Source organism: Corvus brachyrhynchos, unplaced genomic scaffold (assembly GCF_000691975.1).
Source record: "Corvus brachyrhynchos isolate BGI_N302 unplaced genomic scaffold, ASM69197v1 scaffold325, whole genome shotgun sequence".
NCBI lineage: Eukaryota > Metazoa > Chordata > Aves > Passeriformes > Corvidae > Corvus > Corvus brachyrhynchos.
The window spans coordinates 951070-966480 of record NW_008238356.1 but is presented as its reverse complement, the minus strand read 5'-3'; the positions used below and the strand labels follow the sequence as shown (position 1 = coordinate 966480).

Genomic DNA, 15411 nt, shown 5'->3' with positions numbered 1-15411 from the left:
CTTCTCCATAGGTAGAAAACAGATACACCTAATCACTGATTTAAAGCTATTTTTTAATAAAAGAGTGGTATTTCTTCCATGTGAAGATCAACAGAGATACAGACACAGCAAAATCTAGATGTGGGCTGGGGCCAAACCTCTTATTGGAGAATTCCTCTCCTTCAGTTTGAAAAGTAAATTTGTCATTTATCATAAGAGAGTTCTCAGATTATCACTTCCATTTTGCAGCAGTGAGTATTTGTCCCAATGGGGCCTCATCCTTCAGGAGCCCAGGGGAAACTAGTCATGGGGAAGGGTAAACCACATTCTTTCAAGAGAATCTTGGCTTGGGTGCACTGGCAGCAGCTGATTTTTTGCTCTAAACGTGAGGAAGACCCACAACAGAACTCTTCTAATTCTGGGGTTTTTTTCTTTTGTAGGAGGGTAAAAAATGCATACTCATGGAAAGCTGAGGGTCGAGGCAGAGCTGCAGCCTCCCAGCGCACCTGGCTGTTCGCATCAGCGGGGTGGGTGTCAGATGGCAGACCTCCCCCTTCTAATCCAGCAACAAATGTGCCTCTCAGAAACACTGTCAGAGGCACATGGAAGGACACAGAAACAACACATCTGGTGATGGGTGAGCTGAGTAATGCCAGCAGGTGTCCAGCACAGAAAAAGTCACCGACACCCGTCCTGCTGCAGCCTGTGGGTGAATGCTACGCCCGCTGGTGAAGTGCGGGCTGGTATTACTGCATCTGTCTTTTCCACAAACCCATGCCTTTGTTTTGGTACAGATAGCAGACTGGTGGTATTCCATAATCCCTGGCATCACATAGCCTTTAAATCGATTTTGAAAGTAACAAATGTCACGCCACCCTGACATGACATCTCCTTGCAAATGCAAAGGTAGGGCAGAGCTGCACCAGTGAAAGCAGAGCAGAGAGGTGTGATTAGGAACACCCACATCACTGCAATTACACTAATAAACAAACTGTCTGGAGGAAAAAAAATGGTGCCATTTTAATTAATTAATCATATTACTTTAATTAATTGATTAATGCTTTAATGCGAAACCTCAGTTTGCAAGAATAGGAATTCTCTAATCTTGCAGGCAATTTGGGAAGAATTTATTTTGACAGCTGCTTGCAGAACAGAGAAGATTAAGGGATGAAACTGTCGTGGTGCTTGCTGTTCGCTTGTTGAGAAAAGTGTTAGATGTACCTTTTTAATGGAAGTTGACCTGAAGTTCTGGTATAATTTAATAGGAGAACTATCATTACCCATTGGGACAGTGTATTTTCTGTGTGTTTCTTCTGCTTTCTATTTTAATAGTTCTCACTCTTTTCCACTTTCTAGCTATTGAGAAATGAATTTTCCCTCCAAATGAAAAAGAAGTTATTTATAAGATACAGTGAAAATGTCAAGGGATGAGAGCTTGGGGCAGACATCATCCTCTGTGTGGGCGGATGTTTCTCATTTGTGCCATCCTGTCATGTGGCTCCTGGAACGTGACGGAATGGTCAGACTGCCAGGAAAAAAACATCACCCTTAACTCTTGCTTCCCTAAGCAGAATTAAGCTGCTGCAGAGGGAAAACATGATGTAAGCTACAAAAGAGGGTGGGGTTTCTAACAGGGGTCCTATAAATTAAGTCACTTTTGTTTACAATAAAACAGAACCCAAATGAAAACCAGCAACCCTAAATAAAAACAGAGCTCTAATGAAAGCCAAGTTTAATTATTTCTCAAGGTTTTTAACACAACAGTCAAAAACTGAGCTTTTGTTCCTAAGCAGAACCTAAGAAGGAAAAGAGAATACACTGGGCGCACTCTATAACAAACTAAACACTACTTAAAAAGACTAAACCTTCCAGCATCTGATTGTTGAACCAATGGGGAGCTGCAGCTCTGTCTGCAGGCTGAGGCCAAGCCCTCATGCCCACGTCAGCAGCTCAGAGCTCCCTCACACCCTGAGCCCTGAGGTCACTGACCCACCCTCCTATGCAGCGTTTCCTGCTCCCCAGCCTTATGGGACAACCCTGTCACTCCTTCATTTGCTTCTGAAAAGTTACATAAACTACTCCCTCTGACGAAATTCCCTGGGGGAAGTGTAGATAACTGTTCTGTTTGCAGGGCTGAGGAAAATGCTGCATTTAAAATACGGTTTTGGAAACTCTGCGTAATTTTGATGGCATCAAAACATTTTGGGAAGTTCACCTTGGCATCATCTTAAAAAGAAAAAATACTCCCAAGTTCATTTTTAAGCTTCCTCAAATGTATTTATTTTTTAACACTACCTTCCCAGTGGTTTTAAACAACTAAATCCTTCATTTGGGTTAGATAAGCATTAGACTAATCCAAAATCTGTTTTTCCTTCTCTTTTTTTAACTAGGTAGGTAACACTACCCACCCAAAACTAGTATGTCTGATGGTTACTTTCACAAATCCAACCAAAAAAACCCCAGTCTAAGCCGCTCTTACGTAATTTCTTTCACTTTAGAAGCTCCTGTGTTCACCACACATCCTCCATCTGCTTCTCCACACAAATCTATGCACAACCTCCCTCCTTAATCCTACAATCTACTGCTATTCCTGCAATGCAGCATTACAGCACAGCTATTTGAGAGCCCTTTCCTGAAGTATTCCCTCCTTTTTTTAATCATTCCAAATATAAGCATCTGCACAAAGCCCGAATTCCTCGCGGGTATTGCTCTGACATGCGAAGTGTGGGAGGAGGATTTTTCCAGACACTGAGTATGAAATGAGCTATGCTGTGGATGTTGTAAAGTGTGTCTAGACATCACCAACATGTCAAAACTAGTCTGTCACACACATGCTGTTCTGATGACATCATCCAGGGATGGGGGCTCCATTTTATCAATATTTAGGCCTTAAGTCTCATTCTTGTGAAGTCTTTTTGCTTTCTAAGTATGAAGGCAAAGTAAGATTTCACTAGACAGAATTATTATGTCTTTATTATGTTATATTAATATTTTATATATTACATATATAATATATATAATATATATTATGTATATTATATATATTATATATTGTATTATGTGTATTATTACTATATTATCCTTTCCTATACCTGAATCCAAGCACAGTCAAGGTTTATGTTGCACTTGAAGCCTCTGTCAGTCACATCCTGGGTTAATTACATTATGCTGGCCAGGTAAGTTTTATATATAAAAAGCTGCTAGATTCTTAATCTGGCCTCTCAATACTGTGTGTTTTAACCTGGATCCATTGATTAACACACCTTTGATCCTGACTATCTGTCTGAATTTTAGAAGACTCACAGGATGTACTTCAAGCTATGCATTTGGGACTTGTGAACAGCTCTACCTACCTGCACTGTGGCTGCCCAGGATCAGCAACTGTTCACATGTTTTTATGGTGGGTATTCTTTGATTAATACATTTAGCAATTTATGAGATAACATTTTGGGCAGATTCAAATGTAAGTTTGTGGAAATGTGTCCAAGCACACACACAATTACTTGAAACTACCTGAAAGTAAGGACATTAATATCATAACAAAATTAACACAAGTAGTGTCAGGAAAGACAGCAAATAGATGGCATAAGGCTAATGATATTTTTTCATAATGCACCCAAATAACTACTACTATTTTTTGCACTCCTGAGGCACTTGAGTGGCTGATGGCAAGTCAGACTGCAGCTTGTGGGAAGAGAATTGAACCAAAAAAATCCTGTCTTGGTTAGGTGAGTGCTGGCTCTGGAAGCCTCTCTCACTCACACTGAGAGGGAATGGTGAGACAGGCCATCTCAAAGAGCTAATATACAGAAAAAGTGAGTAAATAATAGGTAGTTTTGGTCTCCCCAAGCAAAGCAGGAGCTCTTCCTGCCTGTGTATCTGTATCCCCCAGAGATTTCCACTTCCTACCCCCAATAATCACAAAAGTCATGTTCATCTGAACAGAAAGTAGAAAAAACAGCAGGTAAGCTGTAATCAGCTACAACTAATCAAACTGAATTGTAGACACAGAGTATTATGTACTTCAAACAAGATGCTTGCAATCCATCCACAGAGCCAGGAAGAAAGAGCATACAAAAATAAAGGCTTGGGAAAAAAACAATACTAAGACTGTATCTATCTGTGAGGAAATCATAAGCTCACCTCCACCTACTTTGTCTAAAAGCACCGTAGAAAAAAGAAAACAATTCTATCATGAACCTACAGGTCAATTAGGAAAAACATTCGTTTAGAGAAGAGTGGAATATATCTGAAATCACAAATAAAACCCAAATCACTGCTTTTCAGAGCACAAACATGCTTTGCTCATTTAAGGTTTGTTTTTCATGCTGACTCCTCGTTATTAAATCGAACGAGCCCACACAGACAGGTGATGTGAGACCCTTGCAACACTGCAGCATCACAGTGAAGCAGCAAGTCTGGAACACTCCAAGAAGGACAAACTTACAGTGTCAATTAAACTTTACTGAAGATCAAAGAGCTCTTCCAACTTTAAAGCTTAGAAGTCCTTGCACGAACTAAAACTCCCTCCTAGAGATACAGGGAATATTTCATGATGGCTGCCCTTCTGTATGGCTTCATCATGTTCTCAAAAAATCTTGCTCTCCACCAACAAGAAGGTGCAACAACAGTGCCAAACACAAATTTTGGTGAATGATTAGACAGATATAGTTCTTCAAATCACAATGTAAAAAGAAAAAAAAAAGAATTGAGGAAGTTTTCATACAGGACAAAATAAGTGCAGAGAAACTTTAAAAAGGCTGAGACTCTGAAACGGCAGCACAGTTTCTGCAAGGTTCATCCTCTTTGTGGCTGCCTGAACAAAGCCTCCTGAGTTCCTGGATGTCATGCTTTACTCCAAAGCTGCCAGAACAACCTTGGATATTTACAGTTGATCACCACTTTTGTAAGGAATTATGTTGTGGAGGTGCCCAAGCTTTAAAGTTTCCCAGTCTTCTGCAGATCCCACACTGGACCAAGCTTCGCCTGCCACAGAACCAGCCCATTTTCCCTTCCCAGCCTCACAAACTCTTCCTTTACCCACAAAACCAAGTGCCACTAGGTGGGAAATTCTGTTTGTGCTTCCCAAGGATGTCTCCTGTACCTGACCATCCCGGGAGGCAGCGGCAGTAGCCCGTGGTGGGGTGGCACCCATCAGCGTGGCTGCAGTCACAGCGCTCAGCACAGTCCATGCCGTAGGTACCATCCTGTGGCAACAAAAAACAAGAGATGATGACAGCTGGGAGTTAGAGGAGAGCAAGTTATGGTCAGCCCTGCCTCAAAATGCAACCACAGATCTCTCCTGAATCTTTAGGCTGATCTTAATGTAAAATACTTTGGGCGTTTGGAACATGTCAGCATCCCACGCTTTCGTTCTTTCATTAAAGGGGGGAAGATAAAGAATGAATTATACTCTCTTGAAAAATCCCAGACTAAAGCAATTAACTCTCCTTTCTGCATCAAACCCTGAGATCTCTGCTTATGGGTCAAAAAGGGTACCACACAGAGGCATAATTTTTAAGGAAACGAGTGAAAACCATTAAATTACAAGATATCTTCAGTGTGAGGTTCACTGCATAAATAATGCAAACTATCACTTTCTTTTGATTAGAAACATTTCTCTTTTGATTAAAAACATTTCTCTCTGCACTACAGTGTATGCTCTATGCTCCATCAGAAGGAGATAATCTTTGTCTGTGGAGCAGTGTACAGAACAAAACTTTTATTTTTACCTATGCAATATTTTTTGAACCAACAAGAGAGATTGAAGTTACAAGCTGAAACACTTCTGTTGGTGTATTCAGCTGTGCAAAGCATGGATGCTTTTCCTGCTTCTTCCATAGAAGCTGGCACACAGATTTGTGGATAATTTCACAAAAAAATCAACCTAAGAAACTGAGAAGAGCAGATTCTTTATAACTGCAGTCTCCAAACAAGGCAAAGTACAACCGTCAACTTGAATAAAAAGTATTAAAACCAAATTAAAAAAAAAAAAAAAAGGCATGGAAAAAAAGCCAGTATAATTTACAGTAATACTTCAGGGTTACCCACAGCAAAGGAAAAACAGGAAAAAAACATGTCAGGTTTAAACCCCAATCATTTACATTCAAGGCTAAAAATTGGTGTCAGTCGCATTAAAAATCTGAATAAAACCTATATGAAAATTAATCTGCTGTTCTTTGATGTTCATGCATATATTCCGACCAAGTGCCACAGGATTTAGCTATTCAACTGCCAGTCTTTCAAGTCTAAAGTAGAACAAAATCTTACATTACTTCAGTGTAAGGGGCCTTTTGCTCATATCAACAATGCACTTTTACATACAGAAAAAGAAAAGATTAAGCATTTCCTTTGCATATAATCAGATTTGGAATGAAAGGAAATCCTCAAATATGCTGCTGAAAGGCAGTATTTTTAGGCTGCTCTGTACTTGGACTGAAGTCCAAACTGTACTTCAAATCTTGAACAACAATCTGAGCAGTGATAATAATGTTCTGAAGTTACTGAAACAAATTGAAATACGTTGATTTAAATAAAGTCTCTGCTCAGACAAGAAAACATTTCAGACAACTGGACATATTTGAATTAGTTTTCTGTTTGTTCCCCTGCTCTGGAAATTGAAGCAGAATTTGCATTTGAAATAGGTAAATGCTTGTGGACATTGATGCACATGGAGAGGGAGAGGAAGACAATGAGCATGGGCATGATGAATTATCTGATACAGAAATTATGTTACTGTATAATAATTCAGCATTATTTTACTAAGTTTAGGATAGTGATGCAACTGCTCTGAAACAATACATGTCTTTTTTAAATGTCAGTTTTGGAAGAGCTAATGGAGCTTGGGAGGTCTCATCATCCTTCAGATTCGGGCACTAAGGGATAAACAAAGCTGCTTGTGGAAACAGAAAAATCAGTCTTTTGATGGAGATGTGTTGTTGGAAATACTGCACAGGTGGAACTGCCATCAGCTTTCCAGAATATATTCAACCTTCTTTGCCACTTTACTCTCTACCGAAGTGTTTTGTCTTAAAACCAAAAATAAAGCCCCAAAAATCACTCCTGAGTGTTCTGAGTGCAGTTCAGCAGAACAAATTTTCATTCAAAACGGTGATTTACAGTTTTCTGCTATAGTTCAGCTACTCCCATCACGTTATTGCTCAGCAGAGCTTGTCCAAACTGAAAGAGGCTTAAAATGTGATATGAGAGGGGAATTTACAGGGTGTGTGCCCACTTCAGGTAATTCCTTTGCAGTTGTATCAAACCAACAACCTGCTCTGCAAATATATTGCCGAAGTTAACAAATGACAGGGGAAGGGAAAAGAAGACCAGAGAGCAGTTTATTTTACTGATTAATTTTGTTAAAAATTTCCCAAAAAATTGAAGCCCATCACTGAAAACAACGGACCCTGGAAAAAATCAATTTTTTATAAAATATTTATCTTTTTTTTTCGTGTGTGAAATAGAATTGAAACTGAACAGTTACACGATGAAACAAATGCACTTGGAATTTTACAATTTAAGAACTTTTGAAATTACGTATTTGAATTTATGTATTTTATTTCCCTGAAGCTACAGATTACAAGGTGGAACAGAACTGATAAAGAGCTTGCCGTTGTCTTCACAATGATTTCTGATTTTCCAAAGTCTGGGAGAGAGTAGAAGTCAAAGCCCCAGTAGAAAAGCAAAGACTTCACATGGAAATGGGTGGTTAAGAGTAGGTTCTCACTTTTGACTGAGAAAGAATGAAAATTCTTTATTCATACTGTAACACAGACATTAGAAAAAGGTAATTAAAATGGCATTATTTGATTTGGGGCGTATTTTTTGTATTTTTCTCTCACAACTTAAAAGTATCTGAACAGTAGCAGTTTGATAGCATTTGATGAAGAATTGTTAGAAGAATTGTTAGTGCCTGTCCCTGACCCTGCACCCCATCATGTGTGCTCCAAAGGGACACATTCCCATGAAGACAAAGAATGACAGACACCCCTCCCTGCCCAATATTCTCCTACAAAAATTCAAAATTCGGTGGAATTCTTGAACTACCTGGCAAGGGAGTTCACATTTCTCTCCCCTCCATCCCGGGGCACAGGTACAGGTCCCATCCAGAGCATTACAAGCCCCTCCATTGAGGCATTGGCAGGTCAGGTTACAGCCCAGTCCCCACGTGCCACTGGGGCAATTTATGGAGCAATCCACACCATGCCTACCTGCCAAAAAAAAAAAGGGATTAAAGTCAGAAATGAATCAGATATTCCCCCATTTCTCTCAGAGGATGCTTCCTTCTGCCTGCCTTGGGGCATGTCTCCAAGATGGGCAATACTGGGGTAACATTCACTACAGGATTTATCAACAGCTTCAGCTGAGGGCTTGTCCAGGTTGAAACAAAGGTGTTCAAGGGCACCTTGTAACATCTGTGCACAGCACACATCTGCAGATGGGTGCCAACATCCAAAAGAGACTGATGGAAGATCTGAAATGGAAATAGAGATACCTTGACTTTTCACTGAGAAGCACTTAACTACACTGAGAGTATTGAGGTGTAGACTGAAAATAATTAGGAGTATTATCCCTAGGCTCAAGCTGCTGCTTTCGTAATTGTTCCACCAGCATTTAATACAGACAGTCCTGTAATATGGTTTTAACAGCTATCTAAAAAGAACAAAACAAACAACCATAGAAGTATTGAGTAAATTGGATTCTCCAAGGAAACACCGAAGAGCTTTTAGATGATTTCTGCACTTCTCTCCAAATACAAAAAGAAATGTAATGGAAAATGGCTCTAAAATGCAGCATTCACCACTGATGATGCCTGACAGCAATGGTTTGCAGACTGGATAGACTGGGATGTGAATAGATTTTTTAAAATGTGATCATCCATCGGATCCAAGAGGAACAGTGTGAGGCAGTCAGTCATATGTTACCACCACCAGTGACACAGGCCAACTTTCTAATTTTGTACCTTGTTTACAGTAAGTGGAGGGAAAAATAATTCTGCACTGAGCCTGATCAATAGGCTATGCAAAACACATGCACAGAAATCCGTCTGCCTCGTGCTTCATTGATAACTTCAAATTTAGGGGTCATTCCAGGAAAAAAATGTGGTACCACACTGGCCAGGAAATTGAGACACTTTCCCTCAACTGTCTTCCCAGCATTTATAATTTTCATTTGTTTACATGACAAGTACCTAGGTTTAATTTTATTTCTTGCTGTCCTTTTTCACTGTAGTATGACTAAAACTGCACAGTGCACAAGAAAATAGGATTCTGTATTGCTCAAGGAATATTTTTCTCCTCACAATCTGGCTAATTTGCGGTATCTACCTTAATTAGCTCCACTGTCTCTGGAAAGAGTAGAAGTTCCACATTTGCTGCACAACTCATTTAAATAGTTGTCAGTCCCTGAAAAATTTAGTGGCTCTTTGTCTAGGAAACTCTAACACTTCTCCTCAGTTCACATGCTTTGACAAAAAACATTTTTTAGACAGGAAGGGTTTACAAGGTAGACTGGTCATGGGATTTGCTTGGGAGCATTCTGCAGCCTCTCCCTCCCTTCTCAGCAATCCCAGCACCACAGCTGAGGGACACTGGGAACAAGGTTAGGCAAGGTTTTGTCAGAAAATTGTGTGGATCTGTTGAAATGAGTCCAGAGGAGGATCCACAAAGGGGATCAGAGGGCCTAAGATAGCTGGAGAGAGACTTTTTTACAAGGGGAAGCAGTGATGGGACCAGGGGGAATAGTTTAAGACTGAAAGAGGAGATATTTAGATGGGATATTGGGAAGGAATTGTTCCCTGGCAGGGTGGGGAGGCCCTGGTGCAGGGTGCCCAGAGCAGCTGGGGCTGCCCCGTCATCCCTGGCAGTGCCCAAGGCCAGGCTGGACAGGGCTTGGAGCAACCTGGGATAGTGGAAGGTGTCCCTGCCCATAGCAGAGGGTGGCACTGGATGGGATTTAAGGTCTCTTCCAACCCAAACTGTTACCAAATCCTCCAAAATCCTTGGCATAAATAAACTCCTTTAACACTGTCTTTTTAGTGTCAGCAAGTCAGGCATTACTTTATTCCTTTCCTGGCCAGGGTCTGTGTGTATTGCTGGCAAAATTCTGGCCTCCACACAGATGCAGACACACAACTTTTTCACATATTTATAATTTTTCAGCAAACAAAGAAATTATTATTCATTGGTTCTAAATCACGTAATTCTCTTTCATTAATTAGAATTCTATCCTCCATTGGTAATTGATTTCTCACTTCTCAGGCTAATTAATCTGTATTTTTTAGTCTTTTTGTTATCTTTTCCCCAGGTAGTGGCTTTCCAACACACATATGTGGAATCTTTGTTATCTTGTTGTCTTCTTCATCTTCTGGTTTCTGCAAAATGTCTTTGTAGCCCATAAATTCTGCACTTCTTGTGTTCAGTTTGAACACATCTCTCTCTCTCTCTCTCTCTCCTCCCCCACACTTTGTTCATTGAAGCATGTCAAAGTGAGCTAAGGAAAACTTGAAGTTTCAGTAACTTTCCCCAAGCTGCATTCCCACAATAGCTGCTCATGACAAACTGCTGAATTCTGGCTAAAAGTATTTCAAGACCAACACACTGCTTATAGTTAACATACTGGTTATGAATAATGAAAAACAATTAATTAAAAGTTAGTGAAAACCAATAATTTAAAAAAAAATCAGGAAAGTTATGTAATTTCCAACAAAACCATTCTGGGGTTCTATATGGTTTTGATTAGGAATGCTGACATCAGATAAAGGGTACACCCCACACACCTCCTGGCAGAGCAGAGTGCTTCACTGAGAACATGTTCTCCTTGTTTTTGCCTCCCAGAGCAGCAGAATCATAAAGTGGCTGCTTCTCATTAAGTTTCCTCTTCTCTACTTCAAAAAACCAGTTTCATTTTACAGTTACAGAGAAATAAAATGAATCTGAGGAGACACTTACCTGCTTTGCAGGCACAAGAACCATCCACAGGTGAGCAGGTGGCCCCATTTTTGCAGCTGCACACGGAGGAACAGTTCACTCCGTATGTTCCAGGGAGACAAGGGGTACCACAAGAAGCACCCTGAATTATAAAAAAAACAGAGCATAAAAACCATCTGAGGAGGCTCAGACAATACAACTGACTCAAGTGATGCAAAAGCCAGAAAACATAGAGCCCATGCATGTCCCAGGCTGTCACTAAGTTCTCTCAAATTTAGGGGAGAGGGACACCTTCCTGCTTTTTAAACATTCTGAAACCTTTTTAAGTAAGTATTATAATGCTGTGAGAGCTCAGGTCCTGGTTAGCTCAATGGACAGTAATAAAGCAGCTCTTTATGAAACTAAAACACAGTAAGAAAGCAGTGTAATGGAAAATAATGTGAGTATGTAAAATATTTTTGAGAACTAATTTGGCTGAGGTTTTCAGTTATTACTAGTACAAGAACAGTCATACTGTAAAATGTTGGATTAGCATCCAAAGCACATGTAACAGCAAATGTGTGTAAAAGTTGCAGAATAATCTGTCCTGAACTATAAAAAGAAGTGCTTCTGGCTGGAGTTTCTGTGGATGGAGCATGAGGAGTTGATGACTGAAACCCATCATTACTCCCTTTACTTACATCTCAACAGCACACCCTCCTTCTTATCAACATCTTACAAAGCAACTGACTTCTCTTTGTAAAAATGCCTTCATTTCAGCACTGAGAACCCATCAGAAATGTTGCCTTTTCAGGGTCTTACAGCACAAGCAGTGACACCCAAACACCCTGGCATGGTGGAGAAAGGACGAGGTGGCACCTTGAAGAATTTGTTGCATGACTGGGCACAGTGGGGCTGTGAAACTGTGAAACTGTGAGACCTCTTTACCTTAAATCCAGGGGCACAGGTGCACTTCCCAATGACACTGTCGCAGTCAGCCCCATTCTGGCAGCTGCAGATCTGCTGACACTGCTCCCCGTAGAACCCTGGGGAACACGTCTCGTTGCAGTAGAGCCCAGACCAGCCTGGCTTGCAGGAGCATTCCCCAGACATGGGGTGACAGCTGCCAGGGTGGGGGATGAAAGGTTAAGTCAGTAATTCAGGACTAAACATGGCACAAATATTATTTTCTTTCCATGAGACAACAAAATGCTGTTGCAGGTGGGTTGTGTGAAGGGCCTTGCATGAGATGATTTTATTTCTCAAAAGGCAATTTGGTGTATTTATATAAAAATACATGCCAATTAAGACAGGAAATGTAACATTATACAACATACAGGCATTTTTGGAGGACATGGAAAGAAATGAAGAGATATCATTTTTCTGCATCTATTTGAAAAGAAACCTTGCTGAAACACAGTTTTTATCATAATATAGATATCCATGGTTACAAATATTAAGAGGATGAAGTCATTACATTCCCCCAAAATTTGTTTTTACACTTCCACTCTAACAGGAACATTTTCGTAACACTGCAGAAGCTCAGCAGCATATTGTCTGAGAAACATGATCAAGAAAAATAGCATGGCATCCAACACAAGAAAACAACAGAGCACCCCAGCAGCAAAGCAAGGCCGCTCTTCTCTTTAAATTAGTTTGAAAGAGAACAACTGGAATCTTTCAGGGAATGGTACAAAATCACTGGCACTGGGCAGAAGCCAGCTATACCATGAGAGCAGTGACCTTTCCGGGGAGCATCTCCCCTCTCTGCTGGCCATACCTGGTGGCAGAGCAGCTGCCTCTACCTGGAACAGCAGTTTCATTGAAGGGCCACGCAGGCAGCTGCTGCCTCATAACAAATGGACATCATCAGCTGTGCAAAGATATATAGTCTGGGAGAGGGGACACAATGGGGTGCTCTGTAGCACTCTGGCAGACAAAGCATTTGCTTAATTCTCACCAAAGGAAAGCCTTAATATCCAAATCCAATATATTCACAATGGCAAGACTGTTTGGAGATATTTGCCTGCCACTGACTGAAGTGAAGCTCCTTTAAGAGTGCTGGAAATAAAAAAGAAAAAAAAAAGCCTTCCTCCAGACAAATTAAATGACCCATGACAAGAGCCTGGTTTTGCAAGACTTGCTGACTCTGTGTGTGGGGATATATTGGAAACAGTATTCTTCTGACCATTCGAAAGTTTGAAAAAATACCTCCTGCACTTTCAGGTGCTGTAACATTAATAACAGCAATCTTTGAAAGAGTTGCAGCAATGGGAACACAACATTAGTTGCAACTGCTCTTGGACTTGAGGGCTGCTCTTGCCAAAGCAAGAGCTTAAAACTGCTGAACACAACCATTGCTGATCAGGGAAAGCAGGAATTGTGAAAGTTGTAATGTCACTATATACTCTGCTTTTTGCATATTTAATGCATGCACTATGCCACCATAAAAATTCGTGGGTCTTCAAGATATTAAAATACCTTTGACAGTATTGACAAAGTGAGAGGAAAAGCCTTTTCATGAAATGGTTCAAAACTCATGGTGTTCATACCGAACAGCCCTGGTTATTTGTTCAGTTATGAGCACACCTGCCATGAAACAAGATGAAATGGAACTATTCTCATATAAAACACATGCTAAATTATGAAGACACAAGATGCAGCAAGATAATCTGATTTGTCCCTTATCCTAAACTCCTGTGGGACCCCAACTTCCCATGAGAGGAAGAATACAGGGAAAATGAAAAAAAAAAAAAAATCCACAACCAAATAGCTGTTAGGATAAGAATCAGAATATATTCATAACAGATATTCAGTAGCACTGGCACTTTAAGACATAAATCCTGGAACCCTATAAACTGCTGATTGGAAGTGTGGTTTGTTGTTGGGAGTATTTTTTTCCCTTCCAGGAGAGGGGGAAGCCCACACGCATGAGGAAGCACTGGATGTGAGGCAGAGGCATTGATATTCTGTGCCCCCCAGTGAGTGTCACTGAAGCATCCTTGCACACGTATTGATTGGCACCAAAATTAGTATTCCGTGATCTGTAATTAGATGTAGGAAGCCAAAGCACTTCTGAAGGCTTTTGATGGGTTCTCATGCAGTTATCTTAATTGGCAATAATGCTTAAATATTAAGGTAGGGAAATAAAGAGATGCTGAGAGATACTGGCAGTATATTCTCTTTTACTCCTGGTTGTCTGTTCACACTAGCTGGAAATGCAACCCTACTCTGTATAGAGACAAAAAAAAATACTTGTGGACAGTTCATATTATATATTTGAAGGACTTAGATGAAATTAATGATTTTTATATGCTTCATGTATGTGTTTTGCTTTTAAAATATCCAACCAAAGGGTGCAGCACCCTAAAAAAATAAATATAAATATCAATAAATATAAAATTTCCGTGAAAAGCTCTTGCACCTGTACGTACAGGCCCATTAGAAAAATGCAAAATTAAAATGCCCTAATCTTTAAAAACAGAGCCAAACTACACAAACCAAACATGTATTACACCAATAATACTGCAATAAATCCTAGATACACACCTCAGAAAGGGCATGAGACAAGAAAAACCCCCACTAGTGCTCATGTCAGGAAAAAATCTTAATTGCAGGCTGCACTGGACCAAGAGGGTTGGTACAAGAGGGTTGTTACCTGTTGCTGTCCTCTGGGCCCCTCAAACAGATTAAAATCTCTCAAGTATAGCTGTTTTTATGCTCTACCAAGCATTTAATAAAGACTGCTGGTACAACCAAGAGCAAGGAAGGGCTTGCCTTTCATTTCCAGGAGCTGCCATCAACCAACAGCAGCAGCAAAACCCCTACAGCTTAGCCCACTCCAAATGCAAATAATGAATTATCGTCAGAGCTGTTCTGATGTGAATTCTTCAATCATAAAACAGTAATAAAGAAAAAAGAACGTGCATTTTTCAGCTATATATGTGAAGAAGTATGTGAAGAAAATGACTGAAAACACAGCTGTATTCTGGAACTTAGGAGCACTTACTTTAGAGCAATATTTTTTGGAGCTTTTTTTTTTTCTAAATTAACCTTTAGTTCACTTCTGTATTGATTAATACTAATAACCTAGAGCTCTAATAGCCTAGAGCTCTAAGCCTACCAATAGCTCCTCTTTGAGGATATCTAAACCGGTGATCACACCCAGATGAAAGAAGCTTTTATGGTATCGAGGGCCCCCAAAACAGAACCCCAGACCTTCAGACACAAAAAGTTTATTTGCAGAAGGAATTCCACCCCTTTTTTTTCGTGCCCTGGGATTACTTTGCTGCTGAATGGATTAGTGCCATGAAGATCCTCTCAGGATCAGCCAGGCCAAGCTGGGCTTGTGGTAGGCAAGAGAGGGTTGAGGGTATTCCCTGACATGACTGAAGAGCTGTCTCATGGCTCACTGGCATCAAGAGACGAGGACAACCAGACACAACTGGCTTCTAAGAAGATTCTCAAAAGCCTCAAGTGCCCACAGGGAGTTCTGTCTTCTGCATCAGTACCCCGCTCCACC

The 15411-nt window shown here is 40.4% G+C and overlaps 1 protein-coding gene across 1 annotated transcript in view; it reads right to left on the bottom strand.

Annotated features, from left to right (window-relative positions):
- The window catches only part of MEGF10 (multiple EGF like domains 10), a 79029-nt gene that overhangs the window by 20738 nt on the left and 42880 nt on the right, over nucleotides 1–15411 (bottom strand). The window contains exons 10-13 of the mRNA XM_017735498.1: nucleotides 11838–12012; nucleotides 10932–11052; nucleotides 8029–8192; nucleotides 5084–5186 (exon numbers count right to left, since the gene is read on the bottom strand). Coding sequence (XP_017590987.1) covers nucleotides 5084–5186; nucleotides 8029–8192; nucleotides 10932–11052; nucleotides 11838–12012 — 563 coding nt within the window. The remainder of the gene's footprint in view (nucleotides 1–5083; nucleotides 5187–8028; nucleotides 8193–10931; nucleotides 11053–11837; nucleotides 12013–15411) is intronic.